Source organism: Balaenoptera borealis (assembly GCF_965194805.1).
Source record: "Balaenoptera borealis genome assembly, chromosome: 19".
In the NCBI taxonomy this organism is placed as follows: domain Eukaryota; kingdom Metazoa; phylum Chordata; class Mammalia; order Artiodactyla; family Balaenopteridae; genus Balaenoptera; species Balaenoptera borealis.
The window spans coordinates 58,454,351-58,476,664 of NC_138878.1; the positions used below are offsets into that span (position 1 = coordinate 58,454,351).

The window sequence follows — 22,314 nt, forward strand, 5'->3', positions numbered from 1 at the left end:
GGAAGGGAGGGAAGGAAGGGCTCTCATAATAGAATGCCAAGCCATAAATATATAGAAGGAATGATGTAATGTAAAAATCATCATTTACAACCATCATAGTAATTATACGTTCTGGCAAGAATAATCAATGAATTATAAAACTACTGGTTGAAAGTTTATGAGGAACAGGATGCTACAAAACCCAAAATATCTCTCCACAAAGTAGTAGTAATCACAAAAGGAAATACAGTAGGTATAAATTTGGTGAACACTACCTTAGCCAAGAGATGAACATTATCAATAACAGAACAAACCAACATTTTAGATCTCTGGGATATGATGTACTGAGAAGGATGCAACGTTGCTTCAGTATTATTACTGACAGAAATAAACCAACTCTTACCACAAGGAAGCATCCAAGTTGAAGTCTCCTATTTCACAGATATGACCACAGGGAGCATAACTGACCAAAGGTCCCAGCTGCTGCTCTTAAATCCGTCACCACGTTTGCATAGAGGCCAGTCTTTCCCCTGATTGCTCCTAGTCAACACAGCAGGGATCCTAAGGCAGGCCATTTCTTGGAGACCAGGATTCCTCTGTCCAGTGACCTTTTTGCAAGGACTCCCTGACAGCCTTGAAGGATTTTACTTAGATTACAAGGCAGTCCAGGATGATTTACCAAATCTTTCTTCCAAATCTTCACTCAGGGACAGACTTGCACTATGAGCTGATAGTTCTGCCAGCCTTCCAGAGCTCCCTGCCATTTTCTCTCAGATGTTTTCCCTAATAAAATATTTGTTCATTAAAGTATTTCTCAGCACTTTGCCATCTAGTTCTTGGAGGACCAGGACAAACCCCAAACGCTAGAAACATCCCTTTTTGGCTCTTTCTAGTAACCTTCCTTTCCCTATGGTAGCCACTAATTTGTAATGGTGTAGATTCACTTAGCCTATTTTGTACTTTATATAAATGGAGTCATGTAATAGGTACTATTTTGTGTTGGCTTCATTTGCTCAGCATTATATCCATGACATTTATCCATATTGTTGGGAGTGGATAACTTTGATTCATTTTCATTGGTGGATATTATTGCAGTGTGTAAACATATCAAAATCTATTAATCCCATTATTGGTGGGTATTGGGTACTTTCCCATTCTTGGCTATCACAGTTAGTGGTGATGTGAGCAATCTAGAACGTGCCTTGTGCACTTGTTTGAGGGATATTTCTATGGGTGGAACCAAAGGGTTATAGGGTATATGTTCAACTTTGGTAGATACAGTTGACCCTTGAAGAATGCATGGGCATTAGGGATGCATCTGAGTCTTTTATTCCATAGATGTTTAAAAATTTTCTCTCACATTTGGCCCATTAGTGGTGCGTTTGGATTTACAGTGTTTCTTAACTTTAAAATAGTCCAATTTTTCAATTTTTTCTTTCACAGTTTATGATTTTTTTGGTCTTGTTTAAGAAATTCTTCCTACTCCAAGGCAAAAAGGCTGTTCTCTTACGTTTCTTTCCTAAAGCATCATTGTTTACTTTTCAAATTTAAGTCTGCAGATCTTCTGGAATTTATATTTTTGTATCCTATGCAGTAATGATTAATATTTTTCCCATATGGATATCCAGCTGACTGAGAACCAATAGTTGACCCTTGGACAACATGGGTTTAAACTACACAAGTGCACTTATACGAGGATTTTTTTTCAATAGTAAATACTGCACTACTACACAATCCAAGGTTGGCTGAATCCTCAGATGCAGAATTGCCGATTATGGAGAAACCATGTATGTACAGAGGACTGACTATAAGTTATACTTGGATTTTCAACTTAGCAGAGGGTTGGCACCCCTAACGCCCTCGAACCCTAGTTCAAGGATCAACTGTATTAACAAGACTTCTTTTCCCTCTCTGCTGCAGTGTTTTCTTTTCTTTCTTTTGGCCGTGCTGCGTGGCTTGCAGGATCTCAGTTCCCCGACCAGGGATTGAACCAGGGTCACCACAGTGAAAGCGCCGAATCCTAACCACTAGACCACCAGGGAACTCCTTGCAGTGTTTTCTTTTTACACGTTGTTATAATGTCTGTTTCAACATGGATTTTGATGTCTATCATCTTGTCTATCCTTGAGCAAACACCAGACTATCTTATATTGTAGATTTATAGTAAGATTTAATGTGACTAATATCTTTCTTTTCATTCTTCTTTCAGATTGTCCCAGCTCTTCTTTTAGCTCTTTGCTTTTCCACATAATATTTATAAACATCTCATCAATTTCCAAGGGAAAAAATGCTGATATTTTTATTGGGGTTTCATTGAGCCTATAGATCATTTTGGGGATTACTGATATCTTTGTAATATTGAATCTTCAAGCCATGAATATCATTATTTTTAAGAATTTCTCTTGGAGAAAAATAAAAGTGGATCCCATGTAATAAAATGTACATAAATAGACTCCAAAATATTTAAAGGACCTACATGTGAAAGATAAGTCTAGAAAGTTAATTTTTAAAAGGTAGAAATATATTTTTTCACCTGAGGAGTTTCAGAAGCACAGATATTAAGAAATTATTGTTTTATTATCTTATATCTTATAATTAAAGATTTCTATTCCATGAAGAACACAATAGAAAAATTTTAGAAACACGTGCCCAATTAGGAAAGGATACTTGTAATTGGTAAAACTGAAAAGGTATTAATAATCAGAATATGTAATAGAAATGAGGAAGAAAAAGATAGCATCCACATTACAAAATGGGGCAAAAGGTTTAAGTAGAGATTTATAGATGAAGCTACCAAGCATTTGAAAAAAAGATCAAACTTATTAGAAATCAGAGAAATTTAACTAAAACAAGATACTACTATACATTTAATACACTAGCAAAACAGGGTGATGAGTCGTCCAAATGAAGGTAAGTGGTTGCACAAAAACCTGACGCGCAACTCTTGGTAATCTGGGCTGGTGTAGCCATTCGGGAGGTCAATCTGGCTATATTATTAAAGTATACACATTTGCTATGAAATAATTTCACTCTTGGGTATGTATTCCAAAGAAATTCTCAGATACGTCTATAAACAGAAAGTAAGAAGATGTTTATTGTTATTGGCATGGCAGTTGGAAGAGTATAGGTAAAATGTGGGTGCAGAAAATGGAATTCTGTGAAACAAATTGGATGGGTGAATCTTAAAAATACACTCCTGAATGAAAGAAACATCAGAATGAATTTTATGACACAATATTATTTATATAAATTGAAAATATACACAAGTGCACATTTTGCACAAGAACACACCCAAAAGAAAACACATCAAACAAATTAGAATGGTAGCTGACGGGGTAGAGAAGGGAGTGGAGGGTGCCATAGGGAACAGGAGGTGAATAAATAAAGCTTTTAATTATGTTACTGTATTTCATCATACTATATCCAAGATTTCAGTTTACTTGTAGTGGAAAGAAATCCTGTGTGCTATGTTGCCTTAAGTCAAGAATAGTTCTTGGAGGATATTTTCCTGAAAGAATTTAGAACAAATTTTTGGAAAAATCTTTGTTTACACCATGGATGATCTTTTTGGGTTTTTTTTTTTTTGGTGTTTTTTTTGTTTGTTTGTTTGGTTTTTGTTTTGTGTGTGTGTGTGAGATCTACTTTATTTTGTTTCGTATTTCATTAATCTGCTCTTATTTTTTTCCATCTGCCTTCTTCCGTTTTATTATTCATTTATTAACTTCCTGAGATGTTTTCCGAATCAATTTTCAACTTCCTTTCTACTTTAATATATGCATTTAAGGCTCAACATTTCCCTCTATATATGTGTTAAAATCTCCAGATCCAATTATGAATTTGAATGTTTCTCTTCATGGTTCTGTCAATTTTCGCTTTATAAAGTATGAGCTGAAGTTATTAGTTTCTGATAACTTGAAAGTTTTATGACTGTGAAGTGTCCCTCCGTATGTCAATAATGCTTTTTTTTCCCCCTTACAGTTCACTTGGTCAAATATCAATGTCACAGATATTTTATAATTACAGAAATAACTTCAGACCTAGGATGTTGATGTCTGTCTCTAGAAAGGATTTTCACTTGCTTCTGCACGGGTTGTAAGATGCTAACAAAACACGTTCACCTTTACACAATTTCAGGGAAAGGTGTTTTGGCGTTTGGCTTCAGTCCCTGCCAAAGAAAGCCCAGTTTCCTTCTCCTCTTTTTCCAGTGGTGAAACTCTATGGGGTTTACCAGGAAGCCTCTGTGGCTGGTAATGCCTTTATGTCGCTTAGCCTCTCGAAGACGTCCAAAGTTCTGAGCTTGTACGCCTTTCAAAGAACAGAATCTACACTCTTCTGAGGCCGACACAGTAGAACGTCAAGACTGTCTGAGACCTTCTCAGGGATTCCGGAAAGTGAAAACCAGGGAAGTTGGGCACTTCCGCATCAGGGGAGCGAGGCTCTGTCCGTTTTCCGCTCGAACCTTGGGGGGAAGTGTAGTGTAGGAGGGCGATACTGTAGCCGGTACACGCACGCAGACAGACACAGACACAGACACACACACACACACACACACACACACACAATTCCTTGTGGGACATGTAGTCCAGAGCTCGTGCCGGCACACACACCCACACACACACCCTTGCATTCTGGGACATGTAGTCCAGAGCTCGTGCCGGTAGACACACCCGCACCCACCCTTGCATTCTGGGACATGTAGTCCAGAGCTCGTAAACTCGTGTAGTCTCATATACTGCAGCTACAGTAATGCCGCTCTGTAAACGTTTCCCCGCGGAATTCTGGGAAATGTGGTCCAGGAGCTCCGGGTTAGTCGCAGGCACTTCCGCCCCAGGAGGACAACGTAGCAGCCATCTTTTGCCTGATTATGGTGTTTCAGGTCCGCTCTTCACGACCCATTCAAGCTTCCACGACATGCGCCTGGGGCCAACATTTCCAGACCTTTCACTTGGGGAGAAAGAGGAGGAGCGGCTAAAAGCGGAGGTTTGAGGGCCTAGGGTGGTGATGTACGTCCCCCGGGCGGAGCTTCTTTGCGTTTGGTAACGTACCCGGGATGGGGTGGGCTCAGGTCGTGCCTCCTGGGGTTTGAGGGTCTCCCTGGTTTTCTTCACCCCTAACCTGACCCCGCCCCCCCACCTATGAGCTAGCCTTACCACTATATACGGCGTCACACTGGGTGAGTTGCTTAACTCCTCTGTGCTTCCGTTGCTGTTTTGTAAAAGGGGGAAAAAAGAAATGCCTTCTTAATATAGTGTTGTGAGAAAAAACGAGATAGCACAAGTAAAAGATCTACAACTGCCTGATGCATTGTTGTTATTAATACTACTCTAATTCGGGAGGCACCCATTTCGCAGCGGGATTCTGTGAGCCCAGGAAGCTGAATTGTCCTGGACTCCTGGTCTGTTTTGGAAGGAGAGGACTTCTAGCTGGTACGGGGGCGGGAGGGGGTGCGGTATGAATTATTGGGAATGGAAACACAGCATTGGTATTTCACAGTCTCCTTTCCTTCCCCAGCCCTGACTTCTCAAAAAGCACTGCACGGAGGAAGAGGCAACAGAGCCCCACGTGAGTAGGACTTGGCATTCTTCTACTTAAGATATTCATATAAATTGTAGAACGTATGGGACATGGGTAACGATTATAACTGAGCCTTGGTCACTAATTTCCATTCTAAAAGCTTTATGCAAATGAACACATTACCATCAGGCAGTGGCTCTGTGAATTGGTACTGCTGTTTTCTCTACTTTAACGATGAGGAGATGGGAGCAGGGAAAACAACCCTTTTGGCCCATCCTCACCCAGATGGTAGGAGGCAGAGCTGGGGTTGGGACCCAGGCAGTTTGAGTCCAGCACCTGAGTTTGCTAATCCCTTTGGTATATTCTCCTTGAGCATAGGGTACTGGGTAGAATTATATCATGAAAGTAGGTTGGGACTTAATTGTGGGGACCTTGAGAGCAAGGTTTAGGCTACTGCATGAGTTTTTTTTTTTAAATTTATTTATTTATTTTATATTTTTGGCTGTGTTGGGTCTTCGTTTCTGTGCGAGGGCTTTCTCTAGTTGCGGCAAGCGGGGGCCACTCTTCATCGCGGTGCGCGGGCCTCTCACTATCGCGGCCTCTCTTGTTGCGGAGCACGGGCTCCAGACGCGCAGGCTCAGTAGTTGTGGCTCACGGGCCTAGTTGCTCCGAGGCATGTGGGATCTTCCCAGACCAGGGCTCATACCCATGTATTGGCAGGCAGATTCTCAACCACTGCGCCACCAGGGAAGCCCATATTGTATGACTTTTTAAGATAGTTTTCTCAACTGGGTCATATATTTTATTTCAAATAATATGTATATCATAGAAGTAGCATAATCATTATGGAAAACTGCAGATATATCCATAAAGAAAATTTTTAATTATCTATAACTTTAGGATGTAAAGATAACAGTTGTTAATGTTTTAGTGCCTTTTTGTCGAGCTGGATTCACCAAAGCCCTACTCAGTCCAATGATTTTATTCCCGCACTAATTATTGTCAACTATCAGGGCCCCTTTCAAAATCCTGACTTGAGCAGAAGACAGCTAGCAAGTGTAGAGTCAAAATGGAGGTCGTTAGAAGTTGTGAAGGTATATCTCTCCCAGGCTTTGGGGAGTGGAATCTTTGCCATCTTTTGTACTAGATCGAACCCGGGCCACCTGCATTGGGAGTGTGGAGTCTTATCCACTGCACCACCAGGGAAGTCTCCCATTTATTTCTTAAACTTTCCTATATTTATAATGATATAATTACAATTCAGATTCCTGTCTTTTTTAATTTAAATTAGATATGAACTGTCAAACTATTTTTTATTGTTGTCGCAGAATCCTGGCTTTTATTAGTTCTCTTTACCTCTGTGCATAATTGTCAAAACGGTACTTCCTGTTTAAAAAGAAACTTAATGTATTTTTATACCTTTTGTAAAAAGTTGTTCACGTCAATTTAAATATTATTGTTGCAGTAACAAAATCCTTAGGAAGACGAGCAGAGATTTCAGAAGTCTAAAGACTCTCACATAACAGGGCAACAACATATGACCTCCACATGTCTGACAGTGTTCTGTTGGTAGAAATCACATCTCTAAGGATAATTTCTAACTAAAATATCATCTGCTTTACTGCAGTTGCTAAGAAATAAGAAACCCTGACGATGGTGTTCTCAGAGCTTTCTACCTTACAGCAATCTCACGAGGTGGATGCCATTGTTCTCCCCCACTTGCAGATGACAGAACTGAGGCGAAGAGATGTTAATAATTTGCCCAGGATGACACTGCTAGTGAATGGCGTAGCCTGATCGCAGCCCACGCATATTGACTCCAAAACCTACTCTTACTTACATGGTCTCTGTTTACACCATACCCAGAATAAGAATGACCACTGTGGAAGCTGCAGGCACACTGTGAGGGGGCCACTGTGTGTGGATGGGCAGGTCATTCCTCACACAGCCGCTGAGAGGGGTCACGGGGGCATCTGGTATCCGTGTGGGGCTCTGCTCATCAAGCATGCTCGGCTGCAGCCACCCCGAGGACTGGGAGCCTTGGTAATTCACAATGAGCACCACGTGGGTTAGTGACTTTTTTTTTTTTTAACCAGTTTCCATTGACTTCTTTCTTCTTTCCCTGTCTGTCTTCCTAGGACTCTGCACTTTCCCAGAAGGAGAGAGAAAATGAGCACATTCCAGGTGAGTAGAGCTTGCCTTTCTTGCTGTTAAAAATGCCATTTTTTTAACTCAGATTTGACACAGGTTTTCCTCTTTTTTTTTTTTCTTTTTCTTTTTTTTTTTGATTGGACTATAGTTGATTTACAATGTTGTGTTAATTTCAGGTGTACAGCAAAGTGATTCAGTTTTACATATATATACATATATTTTCAGATTCTTTTCCCTTATAGGTTATTACAAAATATTGAGTATAGTTCCATATGGGTTTTTCTCTTTCAAGGAGAGTCTAAGCATATGAGGACCTGAGTGTGCCATGTGTGCTTTTTTTAAAATTCCTGTTACATTTAATTGGTTTCGGTTTTAATTTTTGTTTTATTTCATCATTTTTTTGTTTCACAAATAAAAGAAAAATTAAGGGAAATGAAGAACATCTTCCACTTTACTGCTTACCTGCTTACAAATGAGCTGCTTTTATACTTCTGTAATCTTTTCATCATATGTATTCATAGCTGTGTAGTTGTATTTATAACATAGATACAATTTTAAATTGTTTTTTTCACTTAATACTAGCTAACATTCACTTTTAATTGCTTTATCATGTTCCCACAAACTTATGCACCTATTTTTTAAACTATTCTTTTTTCATAGACATTTAGTTTAAAGACTTTTACTGTTTTAGGAACACTACAGTGACAGTGTTCCTGATTTAACCTTTTTCTCAAAATATCTGTTCTGAAGAATATTGCCCCTTTTTGCCCTTAACATACTAGGTTTAGGTATTCAGAGTTGAAGAGATATGTTTTATATGTGGTGCCTTGGATGTTTTTTGGTATAATATCCAAATATGGCACAGCACAGCAGGATCAAACTGCTGCTTCATGCAGAAAACATAATGTATTGTTAGAAGTTTTCTCACGACCAGAGTTAGATTCAGTCTTCCCCATGCTTGAGTCAGACCCTTTGTGTATTTTATTTACTGGTTTGTTTCTTTTTCTGTCTTATATATTTTTCTAATCAAGTAATACATAACCTTAGTTTAAAAAGTCTAGTGGTACTTAAAGCACTTGTCACTGCATAGACATCTCAGAACAATTGTATAAAGAGGTGCTTGGTTTCATCTTTGTTTTAAATGTAAAGAATAGGGGTTGTGAAAAAATGAGGAACCAACTCAGACTCACCCAGAAAACCAAGGGTCTGGAGTCAGAGTATTGCATTCGAGCGAAAGACAGAAACGGGGAAAGAGGGAGTTTTCATTCAGAGACCTGGCATGGCCTTTTGGTTAATTTCCACATATAACACTCCTCCTCAGCTGGTTCCCACCTCAATGAGAAAGCAGGTGCCATCAAATACTGCCGGGACTAAATTGGTAACTGTTTCTGGGGCTCTTGGCAATAATAATTAAAAAGTGAAAGCTTTTTAGTTCAGGATCCAGCAGTTAGAATTCTAGGGAGTTTACTTATGAGTTGTCTGAGAGCCCCAGGTAAATACACAAAGCTTTCTCTTTCATAGCCGCACGTCCGGCGAGGCTGAGGAAAGTCAGTGTGTGGCATTGGCTGGATGGAAGGAGGGGGTGCTGGGAAGTCTGCACACCACACAGGAGCCAGAGCAACTTCCCATCCTCCTCCTGTCCTCGGGGCTGCCCCTCTTCCACTGGCCACTGGGTATAAGATTGAGTTGGTGTTGTTTGTCGTAGGAGGCGGTGACCTTCAAGGATGTGGCCGTGGCCTTCACCGAGGAGGAGCTGGGGCTGCTGGACTTGGCCCAGAGGAAGCTGTACCAGGATGTGATGGTAGAAAACTTCCGGAACCTGGTCTCAGTGGGTGAGGACAGCCTTTCTCTGCGAGTGTCTTTGTGACCTTGGTGTTTCAAGGCTTTGGGCCCCTTGAGATGGTTCCCTGAGTTTGGGGACCAGACTTTTGCAATTCCTGTGGGACATGAGAGGATGTCTCTGGTCTTTCTAAACAGTGTGTTTCAGGTCCTTTTCATTTGTTTTGTAAAAGAACTGTAAATCAATGGTATCTTGCTGTACCTTGTGTATTCTTTTTCAGATTTCCCTTCCTGCCATTAGTGGATTATAAAGCCAATTTATTGAGCCCTACGTGCGATTTTTTAATGAAATAAAATAGTATAGAAAATATCAGAGTTTGTTAGGAAGAGTACAACACATTGCAGCAAAAACTCTGGCCAATGGCATGAGTGGTGTGAGAGCCAGTGGGAACAGATTTCATGAAAATAGACATTGGTTAGAAATAGGTCATTCAAGCTTCGTTTTAGTAATGTATACTTCTACATGTGTATCTAGGTTGTGAAATAAATGCTGTTTCTTCATTGGGTCGTGATACAAAGTTTGAAAAACACGGCTTTCAATATCTTGAATATGCAGTTGGAACTCAAATTTCTAGTAAACTTTAGCTCTAGCCCGTTCATGTTAACTTGTGACTTTGCATGTTCTCCTTCTTCAAACGAGATACAAAACATATAGAAAGAGCAGAGAGGCTTTGGTTGATGAATTCAGCAACCCAGATAGAAATTTAGGTAAGAAGCAAGCAATCCTGAGTTCTTGTGGTTAGCTCTCCATCTGTTTTGCTTCTCACCAGCCCTGTGCTGTCCATCACCTGGTCCCAGTTGGAAATCTCTTTCCCGGATTATTGCATAGTCTTTGTACTGGTCACCTGATCCCATCCTTCTCCTCCCACAGTTTGTTCTTTAAGTGGCAAAGTGATCTTTTGTAATTTTAAGTCAGGTTATGTTCTTGTTTCAAAATTCTCTTGTGGCTTCTTTTACTTAGAATAAAAACCACTTAAAGTGGCTTCTAGAGTCTTCTGTGGGCTGCTGTTCGTTCCCCACCACCTCCCTGAATACATCTCCTCTCCTCCTTCTTACCCTATCTTTTCCAGACCTGCAAAGGATGCTTCTGCCACAGAGCCTTTTCCTTGTTCTTCTCTCTGCCTGGAATACTCTTTCACCTGTAATCTTTTAGGCCTCTTTACTTCTTTCAGTCATTCACCTTTAAGATGATGAGAGGGCTGTCCTCTGACCACCCTATGGAAAATACAGTCTTCTTTCTTACTCTCTCTGCCCTGCCTTGTTTTGTCTCTAAGCATTTCACTCATGTACATTTTTGTTCACCTGTTTCTCACCTCTCTTTCTTCCACTGGAGGGTAATCCAGGAGTGGAGGAGGAATTTGGTCTGTTATGTTTATTGCTCACTAGCCTCAGTGCTTAGCATAGTCTTCGTACATGACAGGGGCTCTTAAATATTTCTTGAATAAATGAATGAGTTAATGGATAGAGAAATTAGCCTTCCATGAAAATAGCTAGTAGGCAGTGAACAAATCCAAGTGAATAAGGGATATTGCCAAATGTTTTTTTGTCTTCAAATGAATTCCTAGCCTAATTCTAACTTCTCAGGTGCCCATGATGTGTATGTGTGTGTTTGCCTTTCTGTACAAGTTGGCCCTCATCAACGTGCACAAAAAACATGTATAGAACCTGTAATTATAACCAAACTGAGTAAAACGCTTTCCCTGTGACTTCCCTTGAGCGCTTAGTAGCAGAGCATATTCATATGTCTACTTCTTAGGTAGCTCTCCTATAGAAGGAAAAAAAATTCTATTTCCTTATCCCTTATACCAGGGGAGAACAGGTCTCAGAAAACAGCCAGCTGGTGAGTTAGCCTTTCCCTTAAAAGATTTGCCCCGCTGCATCCCATTTGCTTCCTCCAAAGCCCACCTCACTAATAAGAAATCGATCTTTGTTAGCTCTACAAACATTTTGTGTGTGGGGGTGGGGATTCGTACGTATCCTGTAGAAGGTATTTTAGATAATGTCACCTTGAGTGCTTTGATAATTCTTTAATAGTTTCTAGTCTGTTTCTTCTCAATACTTATCACAAGCTATGGAATTTATTCCCAGCTCACTCATAAACCCCATTCTTCACTTTGGAACTCATTCTTGTTAAAGACCAATGTATCTGTGTCCAAAAATTTTCCAGGCTGTTTTTAAAGAGACAGCATTCTTCCCTAGCCTCTAAATTTTGACTCCTACTTGGCAGGGGGAGTGGGGGGACGTATTAGGCAGCACAGATGCCTCAGAAGGATCCAGTGCATAGGTTTTCATGCTTTTTTTTTACCCCCACTGATTCTTAGAACCTTTTTTTTAATTAATTAATTAATTTTTGGCTGCATTGGGTCTTCGTTGTTGCACACGGCCTTTTCTCTAGTTGTGGCGAGTGGGAGCAGCTCTTCGTTGCAGTGCGCAGGCTTCTCATTGCGGTGGCTTCTCTTGTTTCGGAGCACGGGCTCTAGGTGCGCGGGCTTCAGTAGTTGCGGCACGTGGGCTCAGTAGTTGTGGCTCACGGGCTTAATTGCTCCGCGGCATGTGGGATCTTTCCGGACCAGGGCTCGAACCCGTGTCCCCTGCACTGGTAGGCAGATTATTAACCACTGCGCCACCAGGGAAGTCCTGATTCTTAGCACCTTTGATATTCTCCTCAGCACTAACCCCCTTGGTGTACTGCTGCCTCTGGTGCAGCCTTTCAACTTTTCAGCAAAACTGTACTTTCCAGTCCTTTTCCTATATCTGATACCTGACTTGTGAAAGCTCTTTTGCTTCTCTGACTTGGTTCAAACTTAACCTGGGATTCAGAATTGTAGAGAATCCTGGAAATCAAACTGGGGTTCACCTGTACATGCATTTCTTGAGCCCTGACTAACTGCCAGGCACTGTTAAAGCTGTGAGCACAGCAAAATGCTTGTCTTTATTGATACTGTATTGTGGTAGGAATGACATGTAATTTTTGAAAGATGACTTAAATAGTATGTCAGATGGTAATCATTTTGTTTTAAATGGGTTTCTTTAATGCTAAGTATTTGGGAGTTTAATGGACCGTCTCTTGGTTTCTGTCAGTATATAAACCAGAGAACTTCATTTGTGGTGCGAAAGATAAGCTGAACCATCCTGAGGTTCATTAAGTCTCATACTGTGTCTTAAGTGTAAAATCTTGAATCTTTGAACAAAGCTTTCACATGTCCACATCTCTGAATTCTCTGTCCTTATAGAAGAAAACAATCAAAGTGAGTTGAGGGCCGTTCAAGACAGAGGATCACGTGAAGACCTTTCCTGCCGGCAAATCTGGCAACAAATTGCAAGTGACTTAACCAGATGCCAAGACTCCGTGATAAATAGTTGTCAGTTCCACAAACAAGGTGATTCCCCCTGCCAGGGTGGGGCAGGACTCTCTATTCAAATTTCTGAAGATGAGAACCATATATTAAATGATAAAGCGGGTGATCCCAGTAGTACTGGAAATCCAAGGTGTGCAACTCTGAGAGCCCAGGATTCCTGGAGGAAAACTTCATTGACTGAGTTGCAGAATTATCAGAATAGACACCAGCAAATTTCCATGAAAAATAAACTGTGTCAGTGTAAAGAGGATGTTGACACCATCAGTTGGATTTCACATCACCTTGATGCTCATGGAGTACACAAGGGTCAAAAATCTTACAGCTACAGTGATTATAGAAAAGATAGCACGAGGGTTTCAACACTGGATCAGCAAACTATGATTCACACAGGACAAAAACCTTACCAGTGTAACGAATATAAAAAAACCTTCACCAATCTCTCCACCTTTGATCTTCACCAGCAATTACACTCAAAAGAGAAGTCTCATATGTGCAGTGAGTGTGGAAAAGGCTTCCGTTACAGCTCGGTTCTTCATATTCATCAGAGAGTTCACGTGGGAGGAAAACGCAGTGAGTGTGATGAGTGTGGCAAGGAGTTCAGTCAGAGCTCACAGCTGCAGACTCCTCAGAAAGTCCACACTGTAGAGAAACCGTTCAAATGTGGGGAATGTGGGAAAGGCTTCAGTCGTAGGTCAGCACTTACTGTTCATTGTAAAGTCCACACGGGAGAGAAACCTTATAATTGTGAGGAGTGCGGGAGGGCCTTCAGTCAGGCCTCTCACCTTCAGGACCATCAGAGAGTCCACACTGGGGAGAAACCATTCAAATGTGACATGTGTGATAAGAGCTTCAGTCGGAATTCACACCTTCAGTCTCATCAGAGAGTCCATACGGGAGAGAAGCCATACAAATGTGAGGAGTGTGGGAAGGGCTTCATTTGTAGCTCAAATCTATACATTCATCAGAGGGTCCACACGGGAGAAAAACCCTACAAATGTGAGGAATGTGGGAAAGGCTTTAGTCGGCCTTCAAGTCTTCAGGCCCATCAGGGGGTCCACACTGGAGAGAAATCATACATATGTAATGTGTGTGGTAAAGGCTTTACTCTGAGTTCAAACCTTCAGGCACATCAAAGAGTCCATACAGGAGAGAAACCATACAAATGTGATGAGTGTGGGAAGAGCTTCAGGAGGAACTCCCATTATCAAGTTCATCTGGTTGTCCACACAGGGGAGAAGCCCTATAAATGTGAGGTATGTGGGAAGGGCTTCAGTCAGAGTTCATATCTTCAAATCCATCAGAAGGCCCACAGCATAGAGAAACCTTACAAGTGTGAGGAGTGTGGGCAAGGCTTCAATCAGAGTTCACGACTTCAGATTCACCAGCTGATCCATACCGGTGAGAAACCATACAAATGTGAAGAGTGTGGGAAGGGATTCAGTCGAAGAGCAGATCTTAAAATTCACTGCAGAATCCACACCGGAGAGAAACCGTATAATTGTGAGGAGTGTGGGAAAGTCTTCAGGCAGGCCTCAAATCTTCTGGCCCATCAGAGAGTCCACAGCGGAGAAAAACCATTCAAATGTGAAGAGTGTGGGAAGAGCTTCGGTCGGAGTTCACACCTTCAAGCCCATCAAAAAGTCCACACTGGAGAAAAGCCATACAAATGTGAGGAGTGTGGGAAGGGCTTCAAGTGGAGCCTGAACCTCGACATGCATCAGAGGGTCCACACAGGAGAGAAACCATATAAGTGTGGGGAGTGTGGGAAGCACTTCAGTCAGGCCTCAAGTCTTCAGCTTCATCAGAGTGTCCACACTGGAGAGAAGCCGTACAGATGTGACAGATGCAGTAAGGTCTTCAGTCGGTCTTCACAGTTACAGTCTCATCAGAGAGTGCACACAGGGGAGAAGCCTTACAAGTGTGAGACCTGTGGTAAGAGCTTCAGTTGGCGCTCCAATCTAACAATTCATCACAGAATCCATGCTACTGATAAATCCTATAAAAGTGATAGGAATGGTAAGACCATCAGAGAGCCCACACAGGAAAAAAGTTCCATAAAATGATTAAAAAAAAAAACAAAACAAAACTCAGGTGTCATGTGAATTCTTCCAATCATCAAGTTCAAAAGAAAAAAAATCACTTGTTTCATTAAAGTCAGTGTTTCAGCCATAGCTCAGCATGTTCCAGTAGTCAGGAGGCCACACAGCAGAGAACCCTGGTAAATGGTGTAGTAAGGACTTCAGTTTGAACTTTGACCTCTATTAAATATTACTTAGGGGAGAAGCCTTAGTATGAGTTTTAGCAGGCCTTGTACAAAAGTATGATGGACATGCCAAAATTTATGCCCATTACAATGTAAGCTCCACAAACGCAGAGACCTTTGTTCTGAATCTACAGTCTGAACATTGCCAACTACTTCGTAGGTGCTCGATATTTGTTAAATTAATGAATGAGGAGAAACTTTTTGAAAATTATGTTGCAGTCCCCTCCAAAATTTCATAAAAATTTGTATTCAGAGCAGTTAACCTAAGTGTGGCCTTAAAAGTAATTCAGGGAGACAAAGAGTTGAAGTGTTAGAAAACCACTCAGTACTGCAATTTGTAATATTAGTGTGGCATCGTCCTGTTATGATTAGCTCCTCTTGTCCCCCCAGCCTCGCTTCAAGTTGGATCTTATCTTGGACTTTGTCTAATATTCTGTCAATTTTATACAGTACAAATTCAGTTATCTTTTGTGACAGTATAGACTTACTGAAAATGGATTGTTCATCTTGCAATACAGAAAACATACTGTTGACCCTCTTTTCAAGAATGTCAAGGCAGAGGTTTAAGTGTCAGAAAGAGTTACTAATGACAGTGACAGAGGACAAACATTTCTTAGTAAATGAACTGATAGTTGGTTTCTTATTCACCACATTTCCATCTAGGTTTTTTTTTTTTTAATTTATTTATTTATTTTTGGCTGTGTTGGGTCTTCATTTCTGTGTGAGGACTTTCTCCAGTTGTGGCGAGCGGGGGCCACTCTTCATCGCGGTGCGCGGGCCTCTCACTGTCGCGGCCTCTCGTTGCGGAGCACAGGCTCCAGACGTGCAGGCACAGTAGTTGTGGCGCACGGGCTTAGTTGCTCCGCGGTATGTGGGATCTTCCCGGACCAGGGCTCAAACCCGTGTCCCGTGCATCGGCAGGCAGACTCTCAACAACTGCACCACCAGGGAAGTCCTCCATCTAGGTTTTGATGTGATTGTCTTCCAAGGGTTTTAGCATTACTTTCATCAAGACTTCTTAAGTAGAGAAAAGAGGCTGTTTGAAGTAGATTACTTTTGTCAAGTTCTCTATCTCCTTACTCCTTCTCTCTGGCCTGAGATAAAAAGAAAAAAATTATTTGTTGAAATTTGGTAATTTCATCAAACATATTTATTCAATGACTGACTTGCACACTTTTTCCTAGCGGTAGATTGAAAAATTACTTTTCAAAGTGAAGTTGGTTAGTACATATCAAAATATAGAACGTGCGTCCCTTTGATATAGAAATCATAGAATAGGACCTTATAATTAGGAAATTCAAATAGAAAAGGTGAGTAGTACGTCAATGCTACTAAATTTTGTAAAAGTGAAATATTCAGTAGGAATTTATATTTTGAGATACTTATGTAATAACATCTGTTAAAATGATGGCTTAGACTTATGACAGAAGCATGTAACAGTTTAATGTATTTTAGGTACATCACATACTTTAATCAAACATGTATGTGTGTGTGTTAATGCATCCTATCATCTGTAAAGGGATATTCACCCTTATTTACATAAGTGGCAAAATTTTCAGGGATTTTTTCCACATTTAACTTCTATATTTTAAATTTTTCATTGAGCATCAATTTTCCAGTAAAATACTGTTATTTTTATAGTAACATAGGTAGTAAAATAATATAAAATGTAATATTAAAAATTACTGAGAACATTAATCCCTCACAGTAAGAAATCCTATCATCATGAGGCATATATATATATATATATATATATATATATATATATAGCCAAAATTAAGGAATAGTTCTCTGGAAATCAGTTATAAAAAGAAAAAATTTATATGGTTATTTAAAGATACAGAATATTAGTCATTGTAACTATATATTTATAAATTAATGCATTTGAAGTTTAGGATAAATCCATGCAGCCCAGAATATTCTGTTTTAATTCCAACAGTAGAAATTTACACTTCCTAGTTCTCCTCGTCAGACTTCCTTACCGGGTGAATGGATGGATAGCCCGGGGTACCGGCTTGTCCTTTCACGTGTTTGGTCTGACTGCGGAAGTAGCTGAGTCATTCCAGACACTATGACACAGAGAACCATTAGCTGTGGGACAAAAGGAATTTACCAAATTTTTTATTTTTTTTTAATTGTTTACAAAGTAACAGTGATTGGGCAAATCCTGAAGATAGAGAGTGGAAATAGGTAAGTTTTAGAGGTAAAATTTATCAACGATTCCCTAAGGAAAAATGTGCATAGGGAAGAAACCTAGAATGATGGGAACAAGTTGTTAAGGAGGAGGTTTGCATACCATTTCCTACTTCTTAGTCATTTCACTGATGTTTAACACTTACTTGGTTAAAGGGCTTTACTCAGCAAAAGATGTATTTAATGTGAGAGGCAGGTTTCCAAGATTGGTTTCCTAGACCACACCTTCACATGTGTATATAAAGTCCATGCTACCTCAAATTGCATTGCATTAGATGTCAGAAATCCTAGACCTTTCATGTTCTGTTTTGTTTTGTTTGGTAGATATCAGGATAGCCCACCAACTCTCAAGGTAATTTGTAGTTTAGTGAGTTAAGTCAAGGGCTGGAAAACTACCTCCTGTGAGCCCAATCTGGCTCATTGCCTTTAAAGCTTTATTGGAACATAAAAGCTCTTTATTGGCCCATCCATTTATTTACCATCTTTGAATGTTTCCCATTGTGCTGACCATGTTTAGTGGTTGTGATGAGCACTGTGGCCCACAAAACCTAAAATATTTACTTTCTGGCCCTTCAGAGAAAAAGTCTGTTGATCCCTGTGGTAAGCCCAAAAGGTTTGTCTCTGTAAGTGAAAGACCACAAGTAGAGCAGAACTTAGACTTGGTTCAGTGAGGATTCCAGAGAGGTTTCCTTTTTGATTCTCATATCTGCCCTTCTGGTTGACCTTGTTCTTTAGTTTGGTTCAAAGACAGTGGTAGCAACTAGGGACTACCTGTTTCTTTCTTCACATTCAGTGAAAGAGCTGCTCTTCCATTCTTGGTGTTGAGTAGTCCACTACTCACTCCTAGTGCATAGCTTCCTCTAACCTTGACTCCCATCTATGCTAAAGACTAAATCTTTAGCTTTTTATCCAGTTCCATTGGCTTTGTAGGGCCTTCAGTTTCAACTCCCACTTGATACCATGAGCTCAAAATCTGTTTTTACCTCTGGGGATTTTCTGTCTTAGCTTTGAGCTTGGCTACATAGCAACGCTTTGGGGGACTTGTTATAATCAGCATTTCTTTCTTTCCTTCCTTTTTTTTTTTTTTTTAAGGGGATCCAAAGTCAAATTCAGTCAGTGGCTGAATGACAACACATTGATTCACAACCTTGTAGATTCTCTTATGTCATAGGGCATCAGTGGGAAGGAGTAGAATCCTGGAAACTTGAGGTGGAAATACATGGGCAGATTCCAACAAAGCTGAGGCCTGTGACCTCTGACCTGTGACCTCTTAGCTGAGCCTCCTGTGCTATTAGAAGGAGGTCTTCCTCTACTCTGAGATAGTTTCCTTGCAGGGGACTGTAGATCCTCAAGACTTGCCTCCACTACCTCTCGTTTTTCTAGACCTAGTAATCAGACTAGAGTCCTTGACATGGGGAAGGGAGCAGGGAAGGGGTGGGTACCCATCGGGTATAAAGTATGACCATGAGGAGACACTATATCTGCTAAAATAAGAAATTTTATAATTTATATCAATAGGAACCTGAGAAATAATGTGTGATTGTGGATTTTGTAGGTATTGAAGCAGGTGGAAGTAATGTAATATTGGATTAGGCTGGATTTGTTGATACGAGTGCATTTAACACCCATTCCAGACTCAGCATGTTAGCTTGGGTACCTGGGAATGCCTTCAACAGTTTGCTCAAATGACTGAAACCTGCACCCAAAGTTAGCGTATGCTAAAGTCAAAATGCCAGAACTTTCTAAGTACGTTGTAGCAAAATTTCTTGACCTTGGCGTGACTGACGTTTTGAACTGGGTAGCTCTTTGTTGTTGGGAGCTGTCCTGTGCAATGTAAGATGGCCCAGTGCCACATACTCTTCCCTGCCACCCTAGTTGTAACAATAAAAAGTGCCTTGATACCTCCGTGTGCACCAGCCACGTGGGGCTCATTCGTAACACAGCTCCTTAAAGAAAAAAGTCTCAAGACACTGCCACATGTTTCCTGGGAGGGGGGACCAAAGGTTTCCCCAGCTGAGAACCACCGCTGTAGAAGGTTTACAAAGGCATAGGAATGCCAGACCGCTGGAGTGGATTTATCACATAAGATCCGCTTACCCAAACCCCCTATGTGCCCTGGGAGGGCTCAGAGGACACTTCCTTTGCCAGAGGTTTAAGAAACGTATTGGTGAGGGGAGCGTTAGCAGTCTTGGAATGCTCTGTAGCTACTCTTCTCTGCAGGCCAGTAATGAGAGAGGGAAATTATGTCATCATAATGGGCTCCCTAAATTCAGTGAGGCTAATGGGATCGTGGGGCATCATTGGTCAAGTGGAAACACTTCATTGGCAGAGATAAAGTGAGCGTGTTTTTCACAATGAACAGCAAACTGAAAGGGATCATTAGAATGGTTTGATACACAGAGATTTTTTACATTTGCTCATGTGGTATCTCTAGGACTGAAATAAATGGGAAGTCTAATACCCTGCTTGATTTGAATCAGGAGAAAAGCTCTAGGTCTGATGAACATGTCTGACCTGAATCAACATGAGAGTTGTGGTCCCTAAGCCAATTCCATAACATGAGTCAGTTCCCATTTCCAGAGCATCTTGAATGAAGGGCAGGCCGGGTCCCCTTGAGGGAGGATATACCCTGGTATACTACCAATACCATAAATCATCCCTAGACTTCTTCAGCATAACTTCCAGCCACACTTTATGGAGGTTGTGCATTAGGTTAGTGGAAATCACCAGAAGATGAAGGAAGCACTAGACACTGGAGCTGACATTAACTCCTGGACCCCAAAATGGCATTGTGGTCTACTGGTTAGTACAGGAACTTATAAATGACAAATAATGGATGTTTTTGCTTGGGTCCATCCACATGAGCTGGTCTAAATGGATCCCTGAACTCATCCTCTGGTTATTTACTAAGTTCCAGAATGCAGAGTTGCATTTGGAATAACCAACTGGCAGAATCCTCACCTTGGTTCTCTAGCCCATGGTACAAGGGCAATTTTGATAAGAAAGGACAAGTGAACATGATAACTGCCTTGTACATACCAAAACAGAAAACCAAAAGCAGTGTTATATTACTGGAAGGATTGAAGAGATTAGTGCCACTAGCAGTATCCTGAAAGCTGCAGGGGTCATGATTTCCATCATATTCCCATTCACTTCACTCATTTGACCTGTGCAGAAGACAGGTGAATCTTGAAGAATGACATGGGATTATTGTAAACTTAATTAGGAGTTAATGCCATTTGCAGCTCCAGATGTGGCTTTATTGCTAGAGAACACATCTGCTGGCACCTCATATGCAGCTACTGAACTGACATGTGCTTTTTTTTCTCTATATCTATTAGCAAATATCATCCATTGAAGTTCAGTTTCATCAGGTAGGGCTATCAACACATTTTTATTGACCCAGCTCCAGGCTACATCACTGTCCAATCTTGTTTCACAGTGTAGTTCAAGAATTGGCAAACTACAATCCATGGGTCAAATCTGGCTGCCACTTGTTTCTGTAAATAAGATTTTATTGAAACAACCATGACCACTCTTATATATTGCCTACGGGTGCTTTCGTGCTAAAATGGCAGAGTTGAGTAGTTGTGACTGAGATTGAGTGGTCTGCAAAGCCTAAACCATTTACTACATGGCTCTTTACCAAAATAATTTTATGGTCCCTGATAATGTCTGTGTTGTCTGTACCTGGTAATGTAGGCAGTGTCTGCGACAGATAGGGATGCTGCATGGAGATCACAACACAGATATTTAGGATTTGGGAACAGAGAGTTATGTCGTCCTCTGCATGTGACATGACTCCTTCTGTGAAAGCAGCTTCTGGTTTTATTGGTGACTAGTTAAAACTAAATACATGGCCATGAGCCAGAAAGTTATGCAATGAAGTCATAAATTTGGGCATACCAGCAGCACTTCATCATCGGGTGGAAGTGATACGTATGAGACTGGGCTCAAAGTCACAAGTGAGTTGCACAAGCAAGTGGCTCAAATTCCCAGAGCTCCAGTTCCTTCTACAGCGACTCCCATCTCGCAGCCCATGCCTTGTGACCTCATGAGAAGTTCTATGTGATCAGGTGAATGAGGAGGAAGATTTGGGTGCTGTTCTCCAAAGGAGATTCCCCAACCCCCAGCTGGGAATTTGATTACATGAGACCACTTCCATCATGGAAGGGACAGCACTTTCTTTTCACTGGAAAAACCAGTTGCTGTAGATATGGAACTGTCTTTCCTCTCCCAGTGCTTCTGATAAAAGTACCATCTGTGGACCTTACACAATGCTTTATTCTCTGTCATTGTATTCCATCCATCATTGCTTGTGACCCGGGAAGTCATCTTACAAAAAACGAATTGTGGCAATTGGGCTTGTGTTCACAGAATTCACTGATCTCGTACCATGCTTCTGCTTAGATATGCCTGGATTCTCAGAATTCCGACAAGCTCTGATTTCTCCTTCCACATTTGTGTAAGGTCTAATTCCTATTTAAAAATTCCCTTATCTCTAAAATCATAGTGACGTGGCTTTCCTAATTGAACCCTGACTGGTATTGAACCCTGTAGTGTAAGTGCCTGACATTAAGCTTTTGATTGCCAAGGCATCCATTTAAAAAGACATCTATTTTTTTCTTTTCTGTTTTTTAATTGAAGTATAGTTGATATACAATGTTGTGTTAGTTTCTGGTGTACAGCAAGGTTATTCAGTTATACATGTATATATCCTTTTTCATATTCTTTTCCATTATAGTTTATTACAAGGTAAATATAGCTCCCTGTGCTATAAAGTAGGACCTTGTTGTTTATTTCTTTTATATATAGTAGTTTGTATCTGTTAATCCCAAACTCTTAATTTATCCCTCCCCCCCTTTCCCCTTTGGTAACTGTAAGTTTGTTTTCTATGTCTGTGAGTCTGTTTCTGTTTTGTAAATAAGCTCATTTGTATCATATTTTTAGAGACCACATATAAGTGATATCTTGTGATATGTCTTTCTCTTTTTGACTTACTCCACTTAATATGAT

The 22,314-nt window shown here is 40.7% G+C and overlaps 1 protein-coding gene across 8 annotated transcripts in view; it reads left to right on the top strand.

Annotated features, from left to right (window-relative positions):
* The first annotated feature begins 922 nt into the window (after positions 1-922).
* Positions 923-22,314, top strand: part of LOC309616979 (uncharacterized protein) — a 53,979-nt gene continuing 32,587 nt past the window's right edge. For 2 of the 8 annotated variants that reach the window (XM_082368366.1, XM_082368367.1), the window contains exons 1-3: positions 923-5,015; positions 5,491-5,541; positions 7,632-7,677. In XM_082368366.1, coding sequence (XP_082224492.1) covers positions 4,981-5,015; positions 5,491-5,541; positions 7,632-7,677 — 132 coding nt within the window. In that variant the 5' untranslated portion in view covers positions 923-4,980. The other 6 variants (XM_082368364.1, XM_082368368.1, XM_082368371.1 and 3 more) reach the window with 6 other exon arrangements.